This window comes from Meriones unguiculatus, chromosome 11 (assembly GCF_030254825.1).
Source record: "Meriones unguiculatus strain TT.TT164.6M chromosome 11, Bangor_MerUng_6.1, whole genome shotgun sequence".
Classification (NCBI taxonomy): domain Eukaryota; kingdom Metazoa; phylum Chordata; class Mammalia; order Rodentia; family Muridae; genus Meriones; species Meriones unguiculatus.
Genome location: NC_083359.1, coordinates 24,107,740 through 24,130,738, shown reverse-complemented (window position 1 = coordinate 24,130,738; position 22,999 = coordinate 24,107,740). Strand labels below are relative to the sequence as shown.

The 22,999-nt window shown below is 41.2% G+C and overlaps 1 protein-coding gene across 4 annotated transcripts in view; it reads left to right on the top strand.

Annotated features, from left to right (window-relative positions):
- The window catches only part of Clint1 (clathrin interactor 1), a 52,610-nt gene that overhangs the window by 6,333 nt on the left and 23,278 nt on the right, over positions 1-22,999 (top strand). For all 4 annotated transcript variants that reach the window (XM_021651423.2, XM_060363811.1, XM_021651424.2 and 1 more), the window contains exons 2-3: positions 20,799-20,903; positions 21,432-21,528. In XM_021651423.2, the coding sequence (XP_021507098.1) occupies positions 20,799-20,903; positions 21,432-21,528 (202 nt within the window). The remainder of the gene's footprint in view (positions 1-20,798; positions 20,904-21,431; positions 21,529-22,999) is intronic.

Here is a 22,999-nt window from a genome sequence, read left to right as displayed (position 1 = left end):
GTAATGAAGTCATTTTAAACTCACTGGGGCCCTTCATTATGAAAGTTTAGTGCAGATAAAGGCACATGACATTTTCTGTGTTGAAGCCAAGATACAGCTATGTCTGAGTAGATGAAACCAGTGATTTATTAAACACAAGTGATTCTGTTAGTATGCCGCAGTAACAATAGGTTTTGTATGTTGTATTTAACTTCAAAGTCTAGTAACTGATTTCAGAATGTCTTTTGACATGAATTTTTGTTAATTTCTTAATTTAAGAAAATATTTAAATGTTGTGTATAATTTAAATATAAATATATATCTTGCTTTTTCTTTCCAAAAAAAAACAAAACAAAACAAAAAACTCAACCAAAACTCACTTTGTGGCCCTGCTTGGCCTAGAACCCTGTGTAGATGAACTTTCAGAGATCCTCCCCCTTAGCCTCTGTGATCAGACTCCCTCTGACTCCATCTCCCACCAATGCCTGGGGCCTCTGTATTTCATAATCTACACTCACACACATTATCCCCTGTGCCTGCCTTCCTCTGTTTACATGAGGTTTTCTGTTTCAGTTCCTGCTTTTTTTAATTGCTAAATGCTATAATATCATTTGCAGTGGTCAGTTAATAAATGTTTTTGAATGAATTTGTTAAACTGGCTAACTGTTAGACTGGTTTTTAAGTCAGGACATTTCTAGTGATAAGGCCAACAGTGACTAATGATATCTTATGTACTAAGTAAGTTAGTGTTCATTTATCCCTCCCTCCCTCCCTCCCTCTTTCCCTCCCTCCCTCCCTCCCTCCCTCCCTCCCTCCTTCCTTCCTTCCTTCCTTCATATAAAAGAGATGGTTCAGCAGTTAAGAGCACTTGCTGCCTTTGTAGAGAACCCAGGTTCGGTTCCCAGCACCCACATGTTGGCTCATAACAGTCTATAATTCAGGGGATCCAATGACTTCTGAGGGCACCAGGCATACGGGTGGTGCACATACGTGCATGCATGCAGGCCAAACATTCATTCACATACAATAAGTCTTTTTTTTTTTTTTTTAAGTGAGTATTTTAAAATTTGGGGCTGGGGAGAGGGCTCAGTGTTTAAGAGTATTTGTTGCCTCTCAGAAGACCAGAGTTTAGTTCTCAGCATCCACATACTGGCTCAGCCATCTGCAGCTTCAGTTCTAGGGGATCAGATACTCTCTTCTGGCCTCTGTGAATGCAGACACACACACACACACGCACACACACACACACACACACATTAAATCTTTAAAGATAATAAAATCTTCTTGAAGTGTCTTTTATTCAGCAATTTCATACTTGTATACCATGTACCCTGACCACACATATTCCTGACTTTCCATTCCCACAGGTCTAATTTTCTAGTAAGACATTGGTTATTGAAGTCCAGGAGCATTCCTGAGATAAATAGACCAGGAAAGTAGTCTAGGCTAAATCCACAGCCACCTGCTTTCAGGACATACATCTGCAGTCTTTGCTCGTCTTCCAAAGTATCACCCAACAAGCTTGTCTCATTCATTTTCCTACAGAGGAGTTATTGGTATATACTTTTGCATATTGAGACTACCTGGAAAAAGATTTACTACTAAAGACTCAGAACCGTACTTAACAGTTACCCCTTTTTCCCATGTACCTTCCATAGAAAATCTACTATGCAGTACCCCCCAAACCATCTGTTATGTCACCTGATCTAAAATGGAGGGGTAAACAGATGTTTTCATATGTGAAAGAAAAAAAAATTTTTTTTACTGTTGTCACAAAGCCATTTTCTGGCATTAGTCTCAAAGACTATTGTCCCATTTTGAGAAGCATCACACTTCAGACCATGGTCCTCGGTGAAGAACTTCCACAGCTCTTCCAGTTTCCAGTCCTTTGGCTTTCGTACTATACTCACTTTGATGTGCCCATCCTGATTGGATTGCTGTCTACTTTTTCCTGATGTTTCTTATGTTCAAAATGGACCTCATAGAAATAGCATCTTAGGCCTGGCACAGTGGCGCATGCCTGTAATCCCAGCACTCAGGGAGGCAGAGGCAGGCAGATCTCTGTGAATTAAGAGTCCAGCCTGTTCTACAAAGGGAGTCCAGGATGGCCAAAGCCACAGAGAGAAAGCGAGAGAGAGGGAGAGAGAACAAAAATCAAATAGCATCTACCTGACTAGATACTGTGCTTTTCTAATAGGTTCTAGCTATTTAAATGCTACAGAGTAACTGAGATACACCATTGAGCGCTTACTCTGAGAATCTGAGGAGTTGTACTAAGTTCTACTAAGAGCCCTGCAGAGTGGTGGGCAACATGAAGCCAGACCTTAGGGCTCTAGTGGACTCTCTGGACCTGTGAAGTTATACATGAGAAAGGAACAACACTATATAGGATGCTCTTCCAGTTTACAAACTTCAAGTGAGACAAATAGCCTGACACAGAAGAACCACGCAGAGCCAAAGCCTGATGAAGGTCCTAGTGTTCAAGTGGAATTGCTGACAGAAATTGAAGTGAGATACTTGGAGTTTGGTACTTGGAGTCCGAATCTAAGTCGCAAGTCCGATGATACCCCTCACTGGTGATAAGCTGCTCTCAGGTGGTCTAAGCCTCTGTTGATAGCAGTGAGCACTGGATAGGAAAGATAGGAAGTTCCCTTCTGCCCTCAGCAGTAAAAATGAAAAAAAGAGCCTCGGTACATTGACACACAACTGTCATCCCAGCACTTGGAAGGTAGATCAGGAATTCAAGTTCAGCCTTGGCTGACTATCAAGTTTGTGGCTAGCCTGAGCTACACAAGACCCAGTTTGTGTTCACAAAGGTCACTGGTGTCATGTACATTCCCTGTTTTAAAGTCACAGACTGCCTATTAATGTTGATATTTGGTACTGTATCTGAGATTAATTGGGCATTAGTGACAACAGTTTATAAGAGATAAAATCAAAGTATAGTGTGGAACATTTGTATCTACAAAGCTAATTTCCTGCGTCCTAACAGGAAAGGATGTTTGATCATTCTGCTATATGGCTTTCATTGGAAGACTTACTTACCCAGGTTGTTTTAGGTATTTTTCATCCTTACAGTTATATAGTACATTTGATAAAACTACTTGAGTGGTCAGTGGACTAGGGGAGGGTCAGAGGGGGAGAAGAGAGAGGGAGAGGGCCACACCCAGGATACAAAGTGAATAAATTATAATAAATAATAAATAATTTTTAAAAAAAGAAAAAAAAAAACTACTTAAGCAGAATGTCTTAAATAAGGTATCACCTAAAAAGATAGCCAGTCATGAGTGTGCCAAAGCTGATCAGGTTTCTTTAGGTTTCAGGTTTACTTCTTCATGAGTTAGGATGATCGGAAAGGGAGACAGCCACGTCTGTGAGAAATGGGCATAGTTTGTCTGTGGATCTGTTAGAGAGTAAATGAGCTGGCATATTGGGAAACGACTTTATCATTGTGCTCTCATTAGATTTTTGTTCTTCAGCTTTTAGGTTTTGTCTTGGAGAGATAGCTTTAAAAGTTATAACCCATAGTCATCAAGGTGGCTCAGAGGAGCTTTTTGCCAAGCTTGATAGATCATCTGAGTTCAGTTCCCAGAACCTGCATGGTAGCAGGAGAGAACCAGCTTCCACAAGTTGTATTCTGGCCTCTACACATCAACCCCTACCCCGACAGATTAATATTTTTTAAAGTTATGACCCAAAGATTTTAAAGTTACAGAATGAGAATATTTTTTAGGTTAGTTTTAATTCATAGGAATTTAAATTTTATTTACCCAGGCATGGTGGTGCAGACCTTTAACGCCAGCACTCGGGAAGCAGAGTCAGATGGGTCTCTTGAGTTTGAGGCCAGCCTGTTCTAGGCCAGCCAGAACTACATCATGAAACCCTTTTCACAGTTACATACGTACATACATACACACACACACACACACACACACACACAAACCAACAACATGATACTTTTGTAAAGTTTAACCGCTTTTAAATGTAGCAGATATACTGCTAAAATCACTACAGTGGCTATTTTATTATGCTTGTAAAAACTAGAATTGTAATCTGTCATGCAATAAAATCCATAGACTATATTAAATTTTAAAAGTACATAGATTATTTGATGTGTTTGTAAAACAATTTAACATGATACCCCTGCTGAGAATAACAGCGCAGTGTTATTCTTTTTTTTTTCTTTTAAGAAAATCAGTTTACTAAAAAGCAGCTAATCTATGCATAGAGCATTATTGAGATCATTTAAACTATTCAGTAGCACCTAGTACATTGCAACATGCACAGTAAGGGCACTGTCACACATAGCCCAGGCTATCCTAAAACTTACTATCTCACCAAGAATGATATTGAACTGATCCTCTACTTCCCCACTGCTGAAATGACAGGTATATGCTAACACTCCTGGTTTTATGTGGTGTAATGGATAGAACCCAGGGTTAGGCTAGCACTCTACCAGCTAAGTAAGCGATATCCCTTGTTCCTGGTTTGCTTTATTTTTAACTTAAATTTTTTTAAATGTATTGTATTACTTGGGTTTATTGCACCCCTGGGGGCTAGTAAAGGGTGTCAGAGCCCTCAGAACTGGAGTTACAGATGGTTGTGAGCCACATGTAGTGCTGGGAACTGAACCCAGGTCCTCTGTAAGAGCAAGATATGCTCTTAGCCACACCAAATCTCCAGCCTGCCTTTTTAATTTTTTTTTAATAATTTTAGATATGAGTACTTTACTTACGTCATTTCCATCTTTTCTCCTTTCCCCTCTATCTCTTCGTGTGTCCTTCTAAATACATGGCCTTTCTATAATTATTGTTTGTACAAATATAGACACATACAATACATATGTACGTGTTTGTACATTTCTATGTAAAAATAACCTGAGTCCGTTTAGTGTTGCTCATTTGTATATTTGTTTAAGGCTGACCACTTGGGTTTGGAAAATCTACCAGGATGCCCCTTGTCCTTGGAGAAAACTTTCTCTCACTCAGCACATTGCTTGCCTGTATTTCTTCATCTAAGGTAGGGCCTTGTGACATCTCCCTAGTCCGCACTGGTGTGTCAACAGGTGTTGTCGCCATGCAGGTCTAGTTTCAGCAACCATACTCTTACGATTTCATGGATCCAGCCTCTCTGTCATGACTGGAGGACACCGTCTAGCTGCTGAGTCCCTGAGTTTTTAAACTTTGTATTTTAAAATGAAAGTTGTAAGAATTGTGGTAGGAGCGTTTCTGAACCCCTTGTCCATACTGGCCAGCATTTACATGCTTCTCTGTGATCCTTCTCCCCATGTGTCTTTAGACAAATATTGTGATCTGCATGAGAGGGTGTTGCTTAAATTGTGCCTTGTTGTACTAAGCAGCATTCTCAGCTTTTAAATCTTAAAAGAACGTGGTTTAAGAAGACAGCTAGCGTATTGCAGAGGTTCAGAGGCTGTTGGCACATTTATGTATCTGTTTTCTCCTTGTTTTTTTTTTTTTTTTAACCACAGCAACATAATTTGCTTTCTTTAAATCAATTAGGTATGAACAGACAACAATCAGAGCATATTTATTCTGATTATGTCAATAAAGTGCTCTCAGAGAAGACATTCCTGCTAGTAGGACTTCCTGTCCCAGCTCGCACCTGCGCTCAGCACTCCTGTTGCACTGCAGCCTCCTTTAGCTTTAACTGATTACTCAGTAAGAGCCTCAATTATGGCAGCAGTGTTCTAATTAGAATGCTAGCTGTTGGCACTTCATTTAGCAACTAGAAGTGTGAAGTAGCTGTTCCTGAAGTTTGTATAAGTAAGAATTGACAGTGTATCTGCAGATAGTCTAAGGTTACATAGTGTGCTTTCCTTCCAAACTAAACAGACAGCTCATTTGGAATGTGAGATCATTTTGAGTGAAGTTGGAGAGGAACTGGTTATATGTTGGGAGTTCCCACCAATTAAAAAAAAAAAAAAGTGTATATGCTACCATTCAGGAGGCTGAGAATAGGGAATCATGAGTTCTTATTTTGTAGCCCAGGCTGGCCTTGAACTGGCAATGTTCCTGCTCCAGCCTCCCAAGGGCTGTGATTATAGATTTGTACCACTGAACTTAGCACAGATACAGTTTCTTAATTTCCTTTTTCTTTTTCTGTGTATAAACGTGCACATTCTTTTTCTGTTGTAAGCATGTGCACATTTACCTGTGGGGAGCCACAGTTTGGTATCAGGATATCTTTCTCTTTCACTTGTGTACTCCCAACCTTTTTTTCCCCCTTTGAGACAGGGTGTCTCCCTGAACCTGGAGTTAGGCATTGCACTAGAGTGGCTGGCTAGCTAGCCCCTGAGACCCGCCCATCTCCACCCTTCAGTCTAGGGTCACACTTGCTGTGTCCAGCTTTTGCTTGGGTGCTGGGGACTCAAGTTCAGGTCCTCATGATTCAACAGCAAGCACTTTATCTCCCCAGCCCCAGTTTCTTAGGTTCAACATTAACGTTAAGACTAGAAGAGCTGGGCCAGGAAGATGGCCCAGTGAAAAGGTTGCTTGCTGTGCAAGCCTTCCAGCCTGAGTTTAACCCCCAGAATCTGTAAAGACAGAAGGAGAGAGCCAACTCTGGGGAGTTGTCCTCTGACCCGCACATGTGCATTGAGCTGTTCATATTCACCTCCCACCCCAGCAAACCCTTAAATAAAAGCTTGAGCTACAGATGTTGCTTGTTTGGTAGATTATCATTATATGGTGAATGAATCTAAAGTATATTGTATGCTTGTGTATGTGTGCATTGTATCTGTGGATCAAACCCAGGACTTTGCATAAATTCTGTTATAAAGCCTATCCCTTAAAAGTTACATTTTGTTGTTTGTGTTACTCAGTTCTCTTCTGCATGTAGGTTCCAGAAATTCAACTCAGGTTGTCAGTCTCTGCAGCAAGTACCTTTACCCTCTGAGCCATCTCACCTGTCCTTTAACTCCGTTCTTGATGCTTATGTAATCTGTGATGAGTAATTCAGATGAAAGGCATGTATCTCTTGTCAAATGCCCACATCCCGAGGAACAAAATGTTGTAACAGGGAATACAGGAAACCACAGGATAGTTTGTTGAATGAACAATTATCTTTTACTCTTGTGGGTACTTGAGTTGCAAAATTGTTTAGGTAGAGGCACAGATGAAAACAATAGTTGGGGTTGGACATGGCTCAGAGGTTAAGAGCACTTACTCTTGTAGAGACCTGGGCTTAGTTCCCAGCCACCTACATCAGTTGGTTCATAAACTACTGTAACTCCTGGGGTATCTAACACCCGCTCATGGCAACTGTGGGTGCTGCAAGCATGGTATGCATAGATAAGTGGCCACATGCATATACATATAATAAAATGTAGGGAGCACTAGTCAATCAGTAAGTGTTGTAAAGAGGCCGAAATAAGAGTAGTGATGTGCGCTTTTCACTTCTGAGAATACAGTGCTTCCAGTAAGACTGAAAAGTGGAATATATAAACAGGGGAGTGTTCCTGGGAGTGAGCAGGGCTTCTGAGGAGATGGTTGGACAGCGTGTGGCAGATCAGGGAAGCAGAGTGCTTACAGGGATTTGTGAGGGGTTTTAAAAAACTGGGGATTGAAATGACCCCACATATGTCCCTTACCCCTGATGCTAAATTGTTTATTGACTGGGGAGGGTTGTTGAAATTGTGACTGTGACATCACATTGAACAGCAGAGTCTCTAGAGCCATACTGCCCGAGCTTGGGTCCTCAGCACACTGCTTAATGGTTGTGTAATAGGTCAGAGACTTTAAGTCCTTGTATCTCAGTTTACCTTCTATAAAATAGAGATGATAGTAGTAGTACCTGCCTTCAGGAATTGAACACTCATCCACTCCATTAGAGTGTATATAAGTCTACACACACACCACCCATCTTGGTCACTGTTCTGTTGCTGCAAAAAGACATCATGATCTAGGCAACTCTTACAAAAGAACGCATTTAACTGGGGACTGGCTTATAGTTTCAGAGATGTAGGCCATTATCATCATGATGGGGCATGTGGAGGTACACAGACAGACATGGGGCTGGAGAAGTAGCTGATCCCTAAGCAGCAGGGAGAGAGACTGGGTCTGGCTTGGACTTGTAAAACCTCAGAGTCCTCACTCAGTGACACATTTCCTCCAACAAGGTCACACTTCCTATTCTCAAGTAGTGCCACTCCCTGATGACTATTCCTACATATAAGCCTATGGGAGACATTCTTATCCAAACTACCACAACACCTGATGTGGATGCCCAAAGAAGCCAGAAGAGGATGTGGAGCTTGTGGAACTAGAGTTAAGGCAGTTGTAAGGTACCAGATGTAGGTGCTAGGAACTGAATTCTAGCCTCAGGAAGAGCAGCAAGCACTCTTCTTTCTTTTTTCTTTGTATAACTTTTATTGATTCTTTGACGTCATGCACCCCAATCCCGCTCTTCTCCACATCCATTCATATCCACCCTGCAGCAAGCACTTTTAACCACCAAATTTATGTATTAAAATATATATATATATACAGCCATGTTATAGGGGAGAAAGCGAAGCAAGGGATGCTGTGCCTTGCCGTTGGTTTGCTGTACTTTGGAGGGAACCCAAGAGTATTTATTTCTGCTTCACGGGCAAGGCAGTTTTGTGCACTTCTTCCATGGGAACAGATTGTGCAGAGAAGAACACAGTTCCAGCGTGGAAGTGTTTCTGTAAATAAGCTTCCATTCGAAGAAAGAGACATGAGAGACTTTCTGCATGTGTGAAACAACATCCATGGTGGTGCCTGGGTCTTCATGCGACACTGAGCAGGAGGAGGGAGGATGTTTAATGGAATGGTCAAGTATCCCTTTAAGTTGCAGATGTCTAATATAGTTCTTCAATATTTCTGTAAGACACACAGCTACTGTCACTGAAGTAATTGCAAGTGATAGAACAAATTCTATTTAAGCTTCACATGCCCCCTGAGTTGAAACACTTCCATGAACATCTGTAAAAGCAGCATCAACAACCCCCAGCCCTACCCTGATATGGTGCTGTTTATTAGGGCATTACTTCCTCACCTTCCAGCCTACTTCTGTGTAAGACAACATAGTTTCATTTATGTATTCACTTCTCAAGTCAGTTTTTAAGTATCCCTCTATCTGGTTTTGGTGCTAGGAATTGAACCTTAAGCCACCAGTAAAGCATCCATTGTCAGGTGCTAAAAGAAACCCAAGTGCAAAAGATAAAGAGGTCAGTCCTTGTTAGGTCTTATAATGTTGTTATCAACAGAGTTAGCAAAAACCAAGCCCTGGTTCCTAGGTTTCTATGAGCCTGCGCCACAACATTTGCTCCACATGATTCATAACTTCTTAGAAATATGTTCCTAATGTAAGACACCTTATTTTATATGTAGTATCTATCTGAATATTGCTTCACTGTCATTGATCCACAGTTCACGGCATTATAACTCACATACCTCTGTGAGGCACTGTACAATCTTCTTGAACTTAAAGCAACACTGGACAGCACTTCCGCACTGCTTTGGTGAGCTGTTTTAAATAGCAGCAGCATGGAGACATAGTATTAAGTAGACAACAGAACTGTACTGAATGAATGAGGACACAGAGTTATCCTTGACCTCAATTGAGAACCAATGTGATGGACACTGCTTTGCACAGACATGTCCACAAAGATCAGGACAGCACATGGATATTGACTTTATCTTTCAAGGTACACATTAATGTCTTGGTCAGTTTGTAAGTGTGGAATCCACAAAGAATAAGGACCCATCACCACCTCACTCCTGCTGCCCCAGAATTAACAGCAAACTACAAAAGCAGCATCCTTAAAGCTCAACCAGAAATTGTCTGATTTCGCTGATGTTTGTAGGTATACTTGGGAGACTTGCTGCTCCATCAAGAGCCAAGATCAGTTGACTGCACTTAGATATAAACATGAAGGAGAAATGGAAAGCACTGGAGATCAGAGCTGGTCAAGAACTTTTCATCAGACGACCTAGAGGAGTGGTTCTCAACGTGTGGGTAATGATTCCTTTAGGGGATCAAGCGATCCTTTTACAAAAGTCACATATTACCTATACTGCACATCAGATACTTATATTATGATTCATAACTAGCAAAATTACAGTTATGAAGTAACAACATGAACTGTATTAAAGGGTCACAGCATTAGGAAGCTTGAGAACCGCTGGATTAGAGCTCTCTGCTCTGTCTTTTGTGATTCTGGTTGACACAATCCCTAGTGACTTATGCTCTCATTCAGCTTATTAGCATTTTTACAAATTGAGGAGACATTCAAACCAAATCTTTGTTTCCTTGAACTTCTCCAGCTAACATAGGCTTGGTATCAGAGGACAGAACTTTGGTTGGAACCAAAGAAATTCCAAACCAACTGCCTAAGCAGCTTTCTTTCTAGGCCCTTGGCTTTACTGAGATGGTCTACACGCTTGTCAGTCTGTGGTATTGCTGCTTCTCCTTCAACACTATCCCTTAGAGATAGTTCAGACAGCTTTGATTCTTACCTTCTACCCCTCTGCTTCGTCTCCTGGTATGTCCTTTTCATTCACAGCCTCATTCATTTGTATGTTTGCTTGTTGTTGTTTTGAGGTTGCTTTAATAAAGGTTTGATTTTTGCTGACACCCAAGCCTGTTCCAGTAAGTAAGCACAATACTGCGTCCTAGTCTTCAGTGCAGGGAAGGGTGAGACTGGCTGGTAAAAGAACAGGCTGTGCGCGGGACGCTTGCTTCTGTTTCAGTTCAGCTATGGAAGGCCGGTGTGGATAGATGAGCTGCCTGCTTGGGGCACTACAGGAAGGTTTCTTGGAGAAAGTAGCGTTTATAAAACCAGATGATGATATAGTTAGTTATGGAGCAAAGGACTTAAAAACAGAAAAAGACCCTAGAAGACCCTAGCAAGCAATCTAAAGGTTCTTGAGTGGGACTGGAGAAGTAAGTCAGTATCTCCAGCAAGACCGTTGCTTCATGCCAGGGTACTCTGCTACCCAAGTGGGATGTATATGTGAACAAGAGTTGTTCCCTTTGGCGCTAGTCTGGTAGGAAATCGTAAATAGAAGCAGAAAATCTGGATAGGCTCGTTAGCAATCTAGATGGAAAGAAGGTGCTGAACTAAGATAGTGCTGGGGTGGGGGGAAGAAGCAGAGATGGACTTTAGAGATGCTTAGGAAATACTGTTGAACAGACCTGGAACTCTGTGGGTTGTTGGATGGAGGAAATGAGAAACATGATCAGCAATGCTCAGGCTCTTACAGTGGGTGGGGTTGGTTGTCCATGGATGCAAGAAAAGGACAGTGCTTGAGGGAAAGGGCTGTGTGTGTGGACTAACATGATCACCTCTACATGGTAGAAAGATGAATGAAAGGACACACCAGAAGCTTGTTCCTAGCGCAGAGAGAAGAGCTGGTATTCTTAATACAGAATGAACAAGTGAGCTGTAAGCTTGCTGACTATTAATGTAGCCTGCCAAGCCTTCTGATGAGCCCTGAGTTCATGATGCTGCTTGTCAAATAATACAAAAAATAATAATAATAATAATATTAACAACATTCTGTTGCTTAAAAAGCAGCTCTGGTTTACAAGAATAATCATTTTCACTCTTGGAACTTGATGAAGTTGTTCTTTTGCAAATATTACATGACTGTTATTAATTGAGAGCAACATTACACGTCTTTGTGAGGGGCAGGCCCCAAAGAAGCACTGCTGGCCCAGAGTCCCGTTATGCGGAGGGGCCATCCATCCATTTCATTTCTGAGCAGTTCCTTGCCAGGCTGTTCAGCTGTGCCATATAAAATTAGCATGTTTGCCATAAAACAATGAAGACTAGAAATTAAAGATACAAAGTTAAAATATAAGAATTTTTAAGGAATTGGAGTAAAGATTTAATGCCTTTTTTTTTTAACGTCCAGTGTAAAATAAGGAGAGGGGCCTATTTACAGAAAAATAAACAGAAAAGATTTAGAGAAAGCAAATGCAATGTACTATAACTTTAGTCCAGTTGCAACAGCAGCGGTTAAGATGGCAGCGGGTTGGGTACGGAGGATTGGGTGGTAGTGTGGAGGAGGTGGCGCACTCTTTGGCTGTTGTGCAGTAAGCAAGCACTGCCGTGAGAGACCAAAAGCAGAAGTTTGGGCAGAGATGGGCCAGGAAGATGTGTCAATGGTTAGAGCACAGTGGCTCTTCCCAGGGGACCAGGGTTCAAGTTCTACCACCCACTGTCTATAACTTCAGAGTCAAAGGATCTAACCATCAGGCCTCCTTGGGTACTAGTTCATGTGTACATGCACACCTGCAGGCAAAACACCCATACACATCAGACTCGCTGGGCACTCTCACAGGTGTGTATTCAAAGAAAATAGTCTATTGAAGAGATGGACAGCACTCATGTGTTTATTGAAGCACTTACAGCAGCCAAAAACATGAAATCAACTGTGTCCTTCAGTAAATACATGAAGACAATGCATCTATCTGCCATGGGATATTCTTCAGGAATTCTTGTCTTATGCAATAGCATAGATGAAACTGGAGGCCATGATGAGGGAAAACAGCCAGAGAAAGACTCCTGTTCCCCAGCTGTCAAGTAGTGAGAAGCTGAGTGCAGAAGTAGACTAGAGGGAATAGCTATCACCAGAGGCTGGGAAAACAGGAAGAACTGAGTAAGAGGGGAGGGGTTTGTTATTACAGAAATCCCTAGGCCTGTGCATGGGGACACATGTCAGTAATTTTAGCCTTTAGCTGCTGGGCCAGCCTGGGCTATGTAGCAAGTTCCAGACAAGCCTGAGCTACACAGTTTGTCTGTGTCTCAGAAAAAGCTGCTGGTGGCGTAGCTTACTCAGCATGTACAGGGTCCTAGGCTTGATCCTCAACACAATAATCAATATAGGGACAAGAAAGGCAGAAGTAAGTTCTGCTGGACATTGTGTAACGCCGTCACTGGCTAACATGTGCCCAGTGCTTTGAAGTGGCCAGAACAGGCCTTTGGAGTGCCTCATCACAACAGTGGCTGTGTTGAGTCTTACCTGGTGTCTAAGTGAATCAGAGGCTGTACTGCATGTGTGCAGTTATGTGTCAGTAAAAAGTAAGGTAAGTACACACAGCCAGCAAGCAGGGAAAGGAAAACAGCAAGGGTTTTAAAATACATCCAAAATAGGTGAGATTTGAGGCAGGTTGAACAGCTGAAATCTTAGCCGGAAGTTAAAAATAAGTTCTGTTACGTTTATTATGTATGTGCATGGGTGTGCATGTGTGTATTAAGCACACCATGGCACACTCTTGGATGTCAGGGGACAACGTGCAGAGCTTTGTTCTTTCTCCCTGTGTGTTCCCAGATTGAACTCTGGTTGTCAGGCTTGGCAGCAAGCCGCCTTACCCACAGAGCCATCGTGTGCCCCCGAACGAGTTGTAGAAGGAAAATATTAAGACTAAAGGAAAAATCATCCCTAAGTAGAAAGTAAGAAATTCGATATAAAAATAAGGTAGTGAGGTGAAAGTGTATTTGATAGTTTGAAGAAGGCACTTGCAACAGTCATGCTAAGATGGGTTTAGGGACACGCAAAAGATGTTCTAGAAAATAAATATCTCAGAAGTTTGAGGGACGTACAGTGCTGACCCTTTCGGGTTGGGGATGAGCCATTAGACCAGGCAAGTCTCTGAGAAGTGGTACAGTTGGGAAGTTTCTCTGCAGCCAGCGCTGCCCAGCTCCCCGGAGAACCCTCTTCTCAGGGAGCAGCTGTCATCAGTCCCTGGTGGCAGTTTTCACGCAACTGTGCAGACCACCGCTTCGGGGAAAATAAAATGACTTAAAATGTTTAATGTTACTGAGAAACATAAGTTTCTTTTAGTCAAGTTTTTCATTGAACAGTACTAAACATTTTAGACAGCCCTCTCCCATCGCCGCACTCTGCTTACCAGAGGCATCTTGTTTTGTTTGGAGCTTTGATTCAGTTTTTGGATCTTCGGGTCTTTGTCTACATGTGTGTTTTTACATAGTTGTTAAACATAGTCATATAATAATGCTTTGTGAGAACTTTCTGGGGAAGGGATTTCTTAGAGTTGGAATTTTGCCCACATGGGAGTTACTTTTTATTCTATGTTTTGTGTGTAATTTATTGTTCTGCCAGCCACGAGAAGCTGGATCTCCCAGTCTTTGCTGACATGGTGCCTCTCTGGAAAATAGTAGTCGCCATGTCATGACACTAGCCTATATGATGGCAGCTTTTCTTTAAGTTTGCGTAAGTCTTAAAAGCAGCAGCCCTCCTAGGGAGTGAGCAGAGTCTCCACACAAACCAGTAAGACCCAGGGACTATCCAGATACTTCTGTTCAGCCACACACCACATGGAGGAATAACATGGACATTGGTTTGGATGTTTTAAAAGCTCAGAATTCCTACCACTTTGGGTGTTGGTTAGTTTCGGTGTTGGGGATCAAATCCAGGACCTTGTTCTGTACCACCAAACCACACTCCAGCCTCTGCTTATTACTGTTTTTTAAAACTTGAGTTTTGATTTTGATTATGTGTATGTATGTCTGCAGGCGTGTGAGTGTGAGTACAGTTGCCCACTCAATCTAGAAGAAGGTGTCAGTACCGGGAATAGCTAGTGGCTGTGACTTGCTTACAGAGGGTGGTGGAGAGCCCTTTGGGAGAAGAAGATGCTTTCTGTACCAGACAGCCATGTCTCCAACACTGCTGACTATCTGCTTTTGAGACAGTCGGGACGAGGCGTCACATGTGTATTGCAGTCCTTCCATAGGAGGGGCTTCATTAGTCAGTTTCTCTGTCTTTGTGACCAGTTGTCAGGAAGGGGCTCTGTGGCTCACAGTCTCAGTGCCAGCCCGTGTGGCAAAGAGGAGAGGGAGCACAGATTCACGGTATGGCACAAGGACCTTCTTTGGTGAGCAACTTCTTCCAGAAAGGAAACAACAAGAATGTAGTTTCCAAAACCTAAAATACTGAAGCCACCGGCAGGGCCCGGGCTTTCAACACATGATCCAGGAGAGTAGTCCATAAGCCGTATGTAAGAAGAAAAAACTCTACCTACAAAAGGCAAGTGATATCAACCCTGCTAACTGCCTTGAATATGTTGTTTAATCACCATAAGTAATGTTATATGGGACCTTTAAAATGAGGAAACTGAGGCATACCAGTGATTGGTTTGTTTAGAGACCCTAGCAGTAGGTGCATACCAGAGACAAAAGTTCACACCTCACTAGTTTACTAAGTCACTGATGGAGTACTCTTGTATATTGCTTTGCTCTTATGCAAAGTGGCTGTAAAACACGATGTAGCTTAATGAAAGCATGTAAGTGTGCAGTATCTTCTTTTAATGTGGCCTTGTGTCCTGGAGTAGTTTCTGGAGCCAAGGCCCATGTCAAGTCTGAGAATGGGCTGCTGTTGGGTGGCTTGTTTCGCTAAGTGCTGTTCACCTCTCAAGTGTAAGGGAAGGGAAATGGCGTCTTCCCACAGCTTGTAGTTTAGTTGCTGACACCAGGATGTTTTTCTTGGCTTGTCCCATTCATGCCATTTTCTTTGCACATCTGTTTCATAAATTACTCAAGGATTTCCCTGAAAACTTGACAGATTAAATCACCATTAGCAGCAATCAGGAAGTTGGTGCCTTGTGGAAACAGGGCATCCATCTAGTTACATTCTAGGGCAACTTTAGAGTGAGAGAACACATTGTTTTTTTGAATCTCAGACATTTATACATGAGTTTGGTTAGTGATGCCTCCTCCAAACTGACACAAAATAGTGGGAATTTTCCCAGAGTGTTGAGTATGTGATCTTATAAGCAAGAGAACAATTCCTCCTTTAACGCATATGTTGAAATGCTCACCCTCCTACCTCCCTCCCTCCACCCTTCCTTTCTTCAAGACAGCATTTTATTATGCATAATCCAGGCTGGCTTCTCAGTTTGGGATCCTTGTGGATGCTGCAATAACAAACATAGGTTAACAGGCTCAGCGTGAAATGCTTATTTTTCACTCTTGGAATTTGTAGAAAAAGACGGTTTAGATCCAGAAGAGAAAGTATTACAAGGTGTAATCAGCTCCTGTCAGTGGCTGCTAAATTAACAGATTATACTTTGACATAGCGTTTACCTCTGTGATGAGTTCAAAAGCACAGTGGGCTCTTTTCAGACTTTCTGTTCAAAGTTAGAACTTTTAATAAACCACTGGGAAGTTTGTAACAAAAACACAGTTTATAGTTCTGTCATGACCCAAATCTGCTGTAGCAGTTGGGAACAAGTTGCTAGACCAGCCTCTTCCTGTGCTTCACTTCACAGATCAGAGTGATCTCTAGCCTGGGGGCCTTGGGAAAACTGACTCAAAGTCACCTCTGGGGGCTGAAGACATGACTCAGCTGTTAAGAGCACCTGCACCTGTGGGGAACTTGAATTAATTTCAGGGATCGAATGCCCTCTTCTGGTCTCAGTGGATATCCTTACACAGATACACACACGTGGTTTCCGTCACCTCTGTAGAGTCAGTGAGTGAATGTATACTGCCCACAAAAAATGTCTCATTTTGACAAATAAGAATGCAGTTGGCAGTAAATCTTGGCTACCCTGTAGTGAGAAAGTAGCATATTCACAGACTGCTTCTGTCAGGAGTCTTTATAGACATTACATTGTTGAGATTGTGAAGAGAGACAGAGGCTTCATCCAGCATGCATGTTGGTGCTTTGTTCTGGAAGCTTACTTTTTTTCTCACTTGCAGTGTGTTGTCAGAGATCCCCCTGGTGGAAAGAGAGGCTACTTCTGCAAGTTGTCCTCTTAGCTCCATGTGTGATGACAGGCAGAACACATGTGTAAGAGGAGAAAAATTAATTTTATCTCTTTTTAAAAAGTTACTGTTTATTTATATGTGTGTCTTGGTGCCACAGAAGTTTTAAAAGGCTATCAGGCCCCTGTAGCTGGATGGAGTTCCAGGTGCTCGTGAGCAGACTGCCTATCATGGTTGCTGGAAACTGAATTCTGTCTTCTACAAGAGCAGAAGGTGCTCTTAACTTTTGAGCGATCTTTGTATCTTTCTAGCTCCTACTTTTTTCTTCTTAATCAGACACTTTAATTTATTTAATATGTGCTAAAAAATAGTAGCTGAGAGCATATCTTTAAATATGCTGTCAATGTTAAGTTCTTTGAGTGACACAGTGCCTGCTGTACCTGAAGTCTTCTTGTGTTAGCTAGGTTGCTAAAGCATTTAAAGAAATCATCTTTTGAGGCAGGGTCTTGCTGCGTAGCTCAGGCTGCCCTCCGTCACCTGAGCCTGCTGCCTCTGTCTCCAAAGTGTGGGTGTTGCAGGTGTGTGCCTAGCCTAAAGATTGGTATTTATCGAGGAGTATATAACTGCTTTACAAAACTTCATTATCAGCATGTCCTTTGAAGTTCTTCAGCATAGAAGGTTTTAAGAGGTGACTTAGATGTAGATTTCATTGGTTGTAGGAATTCACATTTGTTCAGTGGCTTATTCATATAACACTGGGTATACATATGTCAGTTACTGTTTTATAGCACTTATTATAGAAATCAAAAAACATTATTAAGTACAGGAAATATCCCTGTTGTTCATCCTAATGTCCTAACCAAGAAAATAGTTAAAATGTAGCCAACTGTGACACAGAATTCGATGTGCATTTTAGAAGTGTTTTGTAGTTTACCTTGGTTAGACTGTAATAATTTTCATGGGCATGAATTAAGAAAATACTATTATTTGAAACTGTTGCTTAGAACTAAGTTTTTGGGTCTATTTCTGGCTGTCTTTGTGTCTTAAATGTGTACACCTGAGTATGACAGTCTGACATTTAGAGGTATTAGTATTCCATGATCTTTGAGTGAGCAAATTGTAAGTTTAGACTAGGAGGATGGTGCCCTATGAAGATGGAAAACTCACCCCATTTGGAAAAAAGACAGAATGGGGAAAAAGTACTTGCTACCACATCATTCCTTCTTTCATGGCTGGACCTGCATTATTTTCATACTTCACTCTTTTCTTGGTTTGTATTTTCTAGCAAAGCATGTTCTTGAAAATATCCTACAGAATATCAATAAAATGGGAGTTTGCAAGGTTTTGTTGTTACCAATCATTTTTTCCTTAGTGGTTTTTCTACATATAGATCAGAAGCAGCATTGACCCATCTCACGTGGTCCAGTGAGAGGAAAATGGGGGATAAAGAGCAGGGCTGTGGTATACAGACAGCCTCTATGGCATCACATCCTTCATGGAGGGTGGCGGTGGTACTCGTCCTGTTCTTTTCGCCTTCTGAAAGGGCTTGTATGATCAGACTTTGAGCTCAGATTGTTACAAGCACAGAAACGACTTAGCTGACAGTTGCCAAGTGCAGGGAAGTCTGCTCCTCTCTCCAGTATAGCCAAGTTCAAACCTTTCTCAGGAGTTTGTGTGTCCAAAAACCAATTAGAGAGCCCCCTCTAGTGACTGAAATTGTCAAGGATGTCTCTGTTGGTCCTGGGAAGATTTAGAATTAAGCTATGGGAAAGTAAAATTGTTCTTAGTTTTCATTTTTAAAGGGAATTGTTTTCCATTTTTAAAAAGCTACTGGTGGTAAGAATAGGTCCAGGATTGAGGGCATCCAAACAAGAAAGGGTCAAAATGCTGTTTATACTTTTTTAGAAATCGGTGCTTTTAAATGGTATGGAATGAGGTTCTTTGTTTTGTTTTAGTTATAGTTGTTTCTGACTCAGTGAAGCTTTAAAATTTTTTTTTTCATTTAGAGTTCTTTATGTTATCAGTTTCATTTTTTTCTCATTTCTAAAAGCAGCATTTTTATGGAAAAATAGCTTTAAAGCATCATTTTTGTGGAAGTTAGGTTTTCGCTGTCATAGTAACAGCATATGATCCTTCTGTGGCTGTCCTTTATAACCAATGTTATGTTTTAATGGCTCCCGTTGTTTTTCAGTTAAGGAAATGAGGAAATTCTTAAATTGCTGGCTCTCTGCCATCTCTTCTAAACACACACTACTCCAACATACAGGCCTTCAGCTAAGAGCCTTTGAAGGGTTCTCATTTGACCCACAAGCCTTTATAGCTTGAACAAGGGAAGTAGTGTTCTGAGAGTCTCAGCATTGCTGCAAGCTCTGGTAAAAATGTTCACATACGTGGAGTGCAGGCTCCTTCATCTTTCAGCGAAGATCTCTATAACAAAATGCAAGGGTGGATTATAATCCTAATTGGTGGTATTCATTTTCCCAGCTGCATTTGGATGCTTTTAGCTGCCCACATCCACACAGTTTTCAGCCACCAGGATAAACAAAAGTGGTGTGAAATCCATCATTTTCTATCATCTTAAATTACAGATCTTGTTTTGGCTGGTTTCCCTTTGTTTTGTTTCTATTGTTGATAAAATTAAGGAGGAACACTACTTATGTTATATATAAATTGTTGTCCCCACTGGAGCTTAAGAAAATTCATTAAGAGTATTCAAGGGCAGCAGAAGTTGTGGGCTCTTAAGAAAAGAACTTCTGGTCATGTTATCACACTAGTTGTGCAGTTGGAGGGAGTATCCCCCAGGATTTAAGAGAACACCCAAGGATTTCACTTTTCTTGGCAGAGCAGTGCTTGCATGTCAGTGTACGTACGTACGTGTGTGTGTGTATGTGTATGTGTGTGTGTGTGCTTGTGTAATTGTCTCAGTTTTGACATGGATCTGTTTTTCAGTGTCTTACCCAACGTACTTGAAGAAATGAATGGCAATAGATGAGATTTCAAAGCTCTGAGTGGCAACTTCAATCTTTATTTAGAAAACAGCTTTTTAATGATTTTTTTTAAAAGCTGTATAGTAGAAGTGAAGGCATCTAAGTAATAGCTGTCCAAATGTGATTTTCTTCACTAATTCTAAGTTTTTATTTTGTGTGGAAGATTTGATTTGCCACCTTCATCTGTTATTATTGGAACTATATACATGAGGTGAGCACTATACCATGTCACATTCTTATACGTTTTTCTTTCTGCATATCCCATATGTATGACAAAGTATTTTTTTAAAAATCAAATTTTCTGTCTTTCTTGCTAGAAGTTGGTTATTCTACGCCATAGTTAGTCCTAGCATTTGCAGAGCATTTCCCGTATGTTGAGCACTGAGCTCAGTGCCATTTGCTGTGCTGTCTTTTGAGGTGCATAAGCTCTTCCCAGTCTATACCTGAAGCTGAGGCTAAGACAGAATAGTTTTGCCAAAGGTCACAAAGTGGGATTGGGGTTAGGTCTGAAGAAAAAGCTAAATATAGTTTTTCAATAAAATATTTTGTAGCTAGCAAAGGTATTATGGGCTTTACAGCGACTATTTAAAAACTGAGTGTTAGAGAAAAACAGGGCTATACTGGAAATGTTGGTAATAGCTTTAAACAGTTGTAGAGTACTATCTTTTTGTCATCTCTTTTTAAAATGTCACAAAGGTCAGAGTCCACTATAATTTCGTTTAAGAGAACAGAATTCCTGTAAACACAAAACTGAATTCTTGTAAAGCATGAATGGTGAGAAAACTGGCACCTTAGTTTCTTGATACACTCCAGCATATTCAGTTGTCTTTGAGATTTGACCTGGAGCCATTTCTCCTGGGCTTGTGCCAGAGACGATGGTGTCTCTTCTCTGTATTCCTAAAAGCTAAAATCTTGAGATAATTTAAACGTGTAATGTGGTGTCCTTGGGGTAGCATGTCCACAGAGCTGTTCCCCACCCCATAGAGGCAGCTCATTAGGACATCTGCTAGTATCATGATTAAGTTTTCATGTGTTGCTCAGTTTTGATGCTAATCTTTTTGTATCTGTATGTATGTGTGTGCACACGCACACGTGTGCATTTTTTTTTTTCTCTGCAGCACCAATGTGGTTATGAATTATTCAGAGATAGAGTCTAAGGTTCGAGAAGCAACGAATGATGATCCTTGGGGACCTTCTGGGCAGCTCATGGGAGAGATTGCCAAGTAAGTGGTAATTTGACTCAGCAGTGCAGAAAGAATCAAAGTGTCTTTACACAGAAACTGAAGTTTGCCTTCAGTTTTAACCTGTTTAACTACCAACCGTACATTCTCTGTAATCCATTTCCATCATAGTGTGGAGAATTTTATATAGGTTCCATTCACATTAAAAAATTAGCTTTTAAAGATGTGTTGGTCAAGTTTAGAGGCTCACTCTAGCTTTCCTTGCAAATTTAGAACACATAAAATTCATGAAGTAAAAATTACATAATTTTTTTTCTTGGTGACAGTGTGGGGTGCCGAGGCCATGAAAGAAAAGCGTACAGAATGGTACAGTGATTCTTGGCCTTGTAGATGTGTGAGGTGCTGCACAGAATAAGAGGAGGCATGCTTTAGGAGGAATGCATTAAGATTTGATTTAGGCTTCCTCTTTTTTTAAGCTGTTTAGGCAGTCTAGAGGACATAAAGCAAGCCTGCCATCTACTGTCAGAGTTAACCTACTACAAATGCTTAAGGAAAACTCCTTTCTTCCAGAGCTACCTTTATGTATGAGCAGTTCCCAGAACTTATGAACATGCTTTGGTCCCGAATGCTAAAAGACAACAAAAAGAATTGGAGAAGAGTTTATAAGGTACGTGGGCACCCCCAAGAGCGAGTGCTAACAGCATAGACGTGGCTGTAGTCCACTCAGTCCTAAACTTTCCCAAGATGTGGCAGTGTGTGTTTTCTGTCTTCTAGTAATAGACAGCTCTTCCTACTACAGAGTGTCTGCAGGCTTGTGTTCTCTTAAATATTGAAGATTTTTGTTATTTCTTAAATTGTCCGTACTAAATCTCTTTGGGTGTTTTAAGTGTTGAATCTCTAGTTGAATGCATGTTTACTGCGTGAGCATTTGAGGTAAAAACCAATCTCATGTTTGTCACCTTTGTAAAAACTTTGCTTAATTTTTGGTTCTATGATAATAGTACTCAGTACTTTGTAGTGTACTAGCCAGTGCTGTGATTAGAACTGAGATATGCAGATTTCCTGACTTTTTCATCCGCAAATTACTTTTTCTCAGATTCATTCTGTTTAGTTTTGATTCCATATTTCTAAAACAAGGCAGTGGTCTTTCTCTTTTATTGTGTTTTTCTGCTCCTCAAAATCTATTTTCAAAGCATGCTATGTGCCAAATAGGATTCATCCTAACATGCTGCAGGCCAAAACAGTATTCACATTGAAACTTGAGACCTTTTGACTCTCAGAATTAAAAACCTGTCTTAGCTGGGGTTTTGTTGTTGTTGAGTGTATGAATGTAGTGTTTATGTGTACATGTGTTTGAATGTGTGTGGAGGCCAGGGTTTTGCCTTCTGTGTCTTCCTCAGGCATTCCACATTATCTTCTGAGCCGGGTCTCACTGAACTCATAGCTTTCTGATTCAGCTAGTATAGCCAGCTTGCCATGGGACCCCGTCTCCTGAGCACTAGGATAGCAGGTGGCAGCCAGGCCTGCCCGCTATTTATGTGGGTGATGGGGATCCAAGCTTCTGTACCTGTGTTCCATGGTGAGTACTTTATCCATGTACAGCACCCCTCCCTCCCTGTTCTAATGTGTGGGCAGTTGGGTGGTGGGCACCATTGTCTCTCTATGTAGCCCTGGCTGCCATAGAACTAAGTATATAGACCACTCCTTGAACTCATAGAGGTCTGTCTGCCTCTGCCTGCCAAATACTAGGATTAAAGGTGTGTCATGCCATGTCCAGCAAATTCCATGTTTGTTTCCTAAAATATTCTCTGAGGTTTCTATAAATTGTGTATTTTTTTTTTCCCTAAAATGAGGGCTTTTAAAGATTTGTTGTACTACTTTTTCAAAAAATTAGGAAATCGGAGTATGGTAGCATGGTCCTATAATCTGAGCACTTAGGAGGCTAGATCTGGAGGATGCTGAACTAGACGCCAGCCAGAGCTGCATAATCCTGTCCTAAAACCAAGCCCCCAAAACTCAGTTACTAGTAAAATACAAGTTTGTGCTCTCAGTTTCCCCACCCTACACAGACCCTCAGACATCAAATCCTTGTGAAATGAAGTTTCAAGTGAGAAAGCAGAAGAGTAGTCCTACTGTGT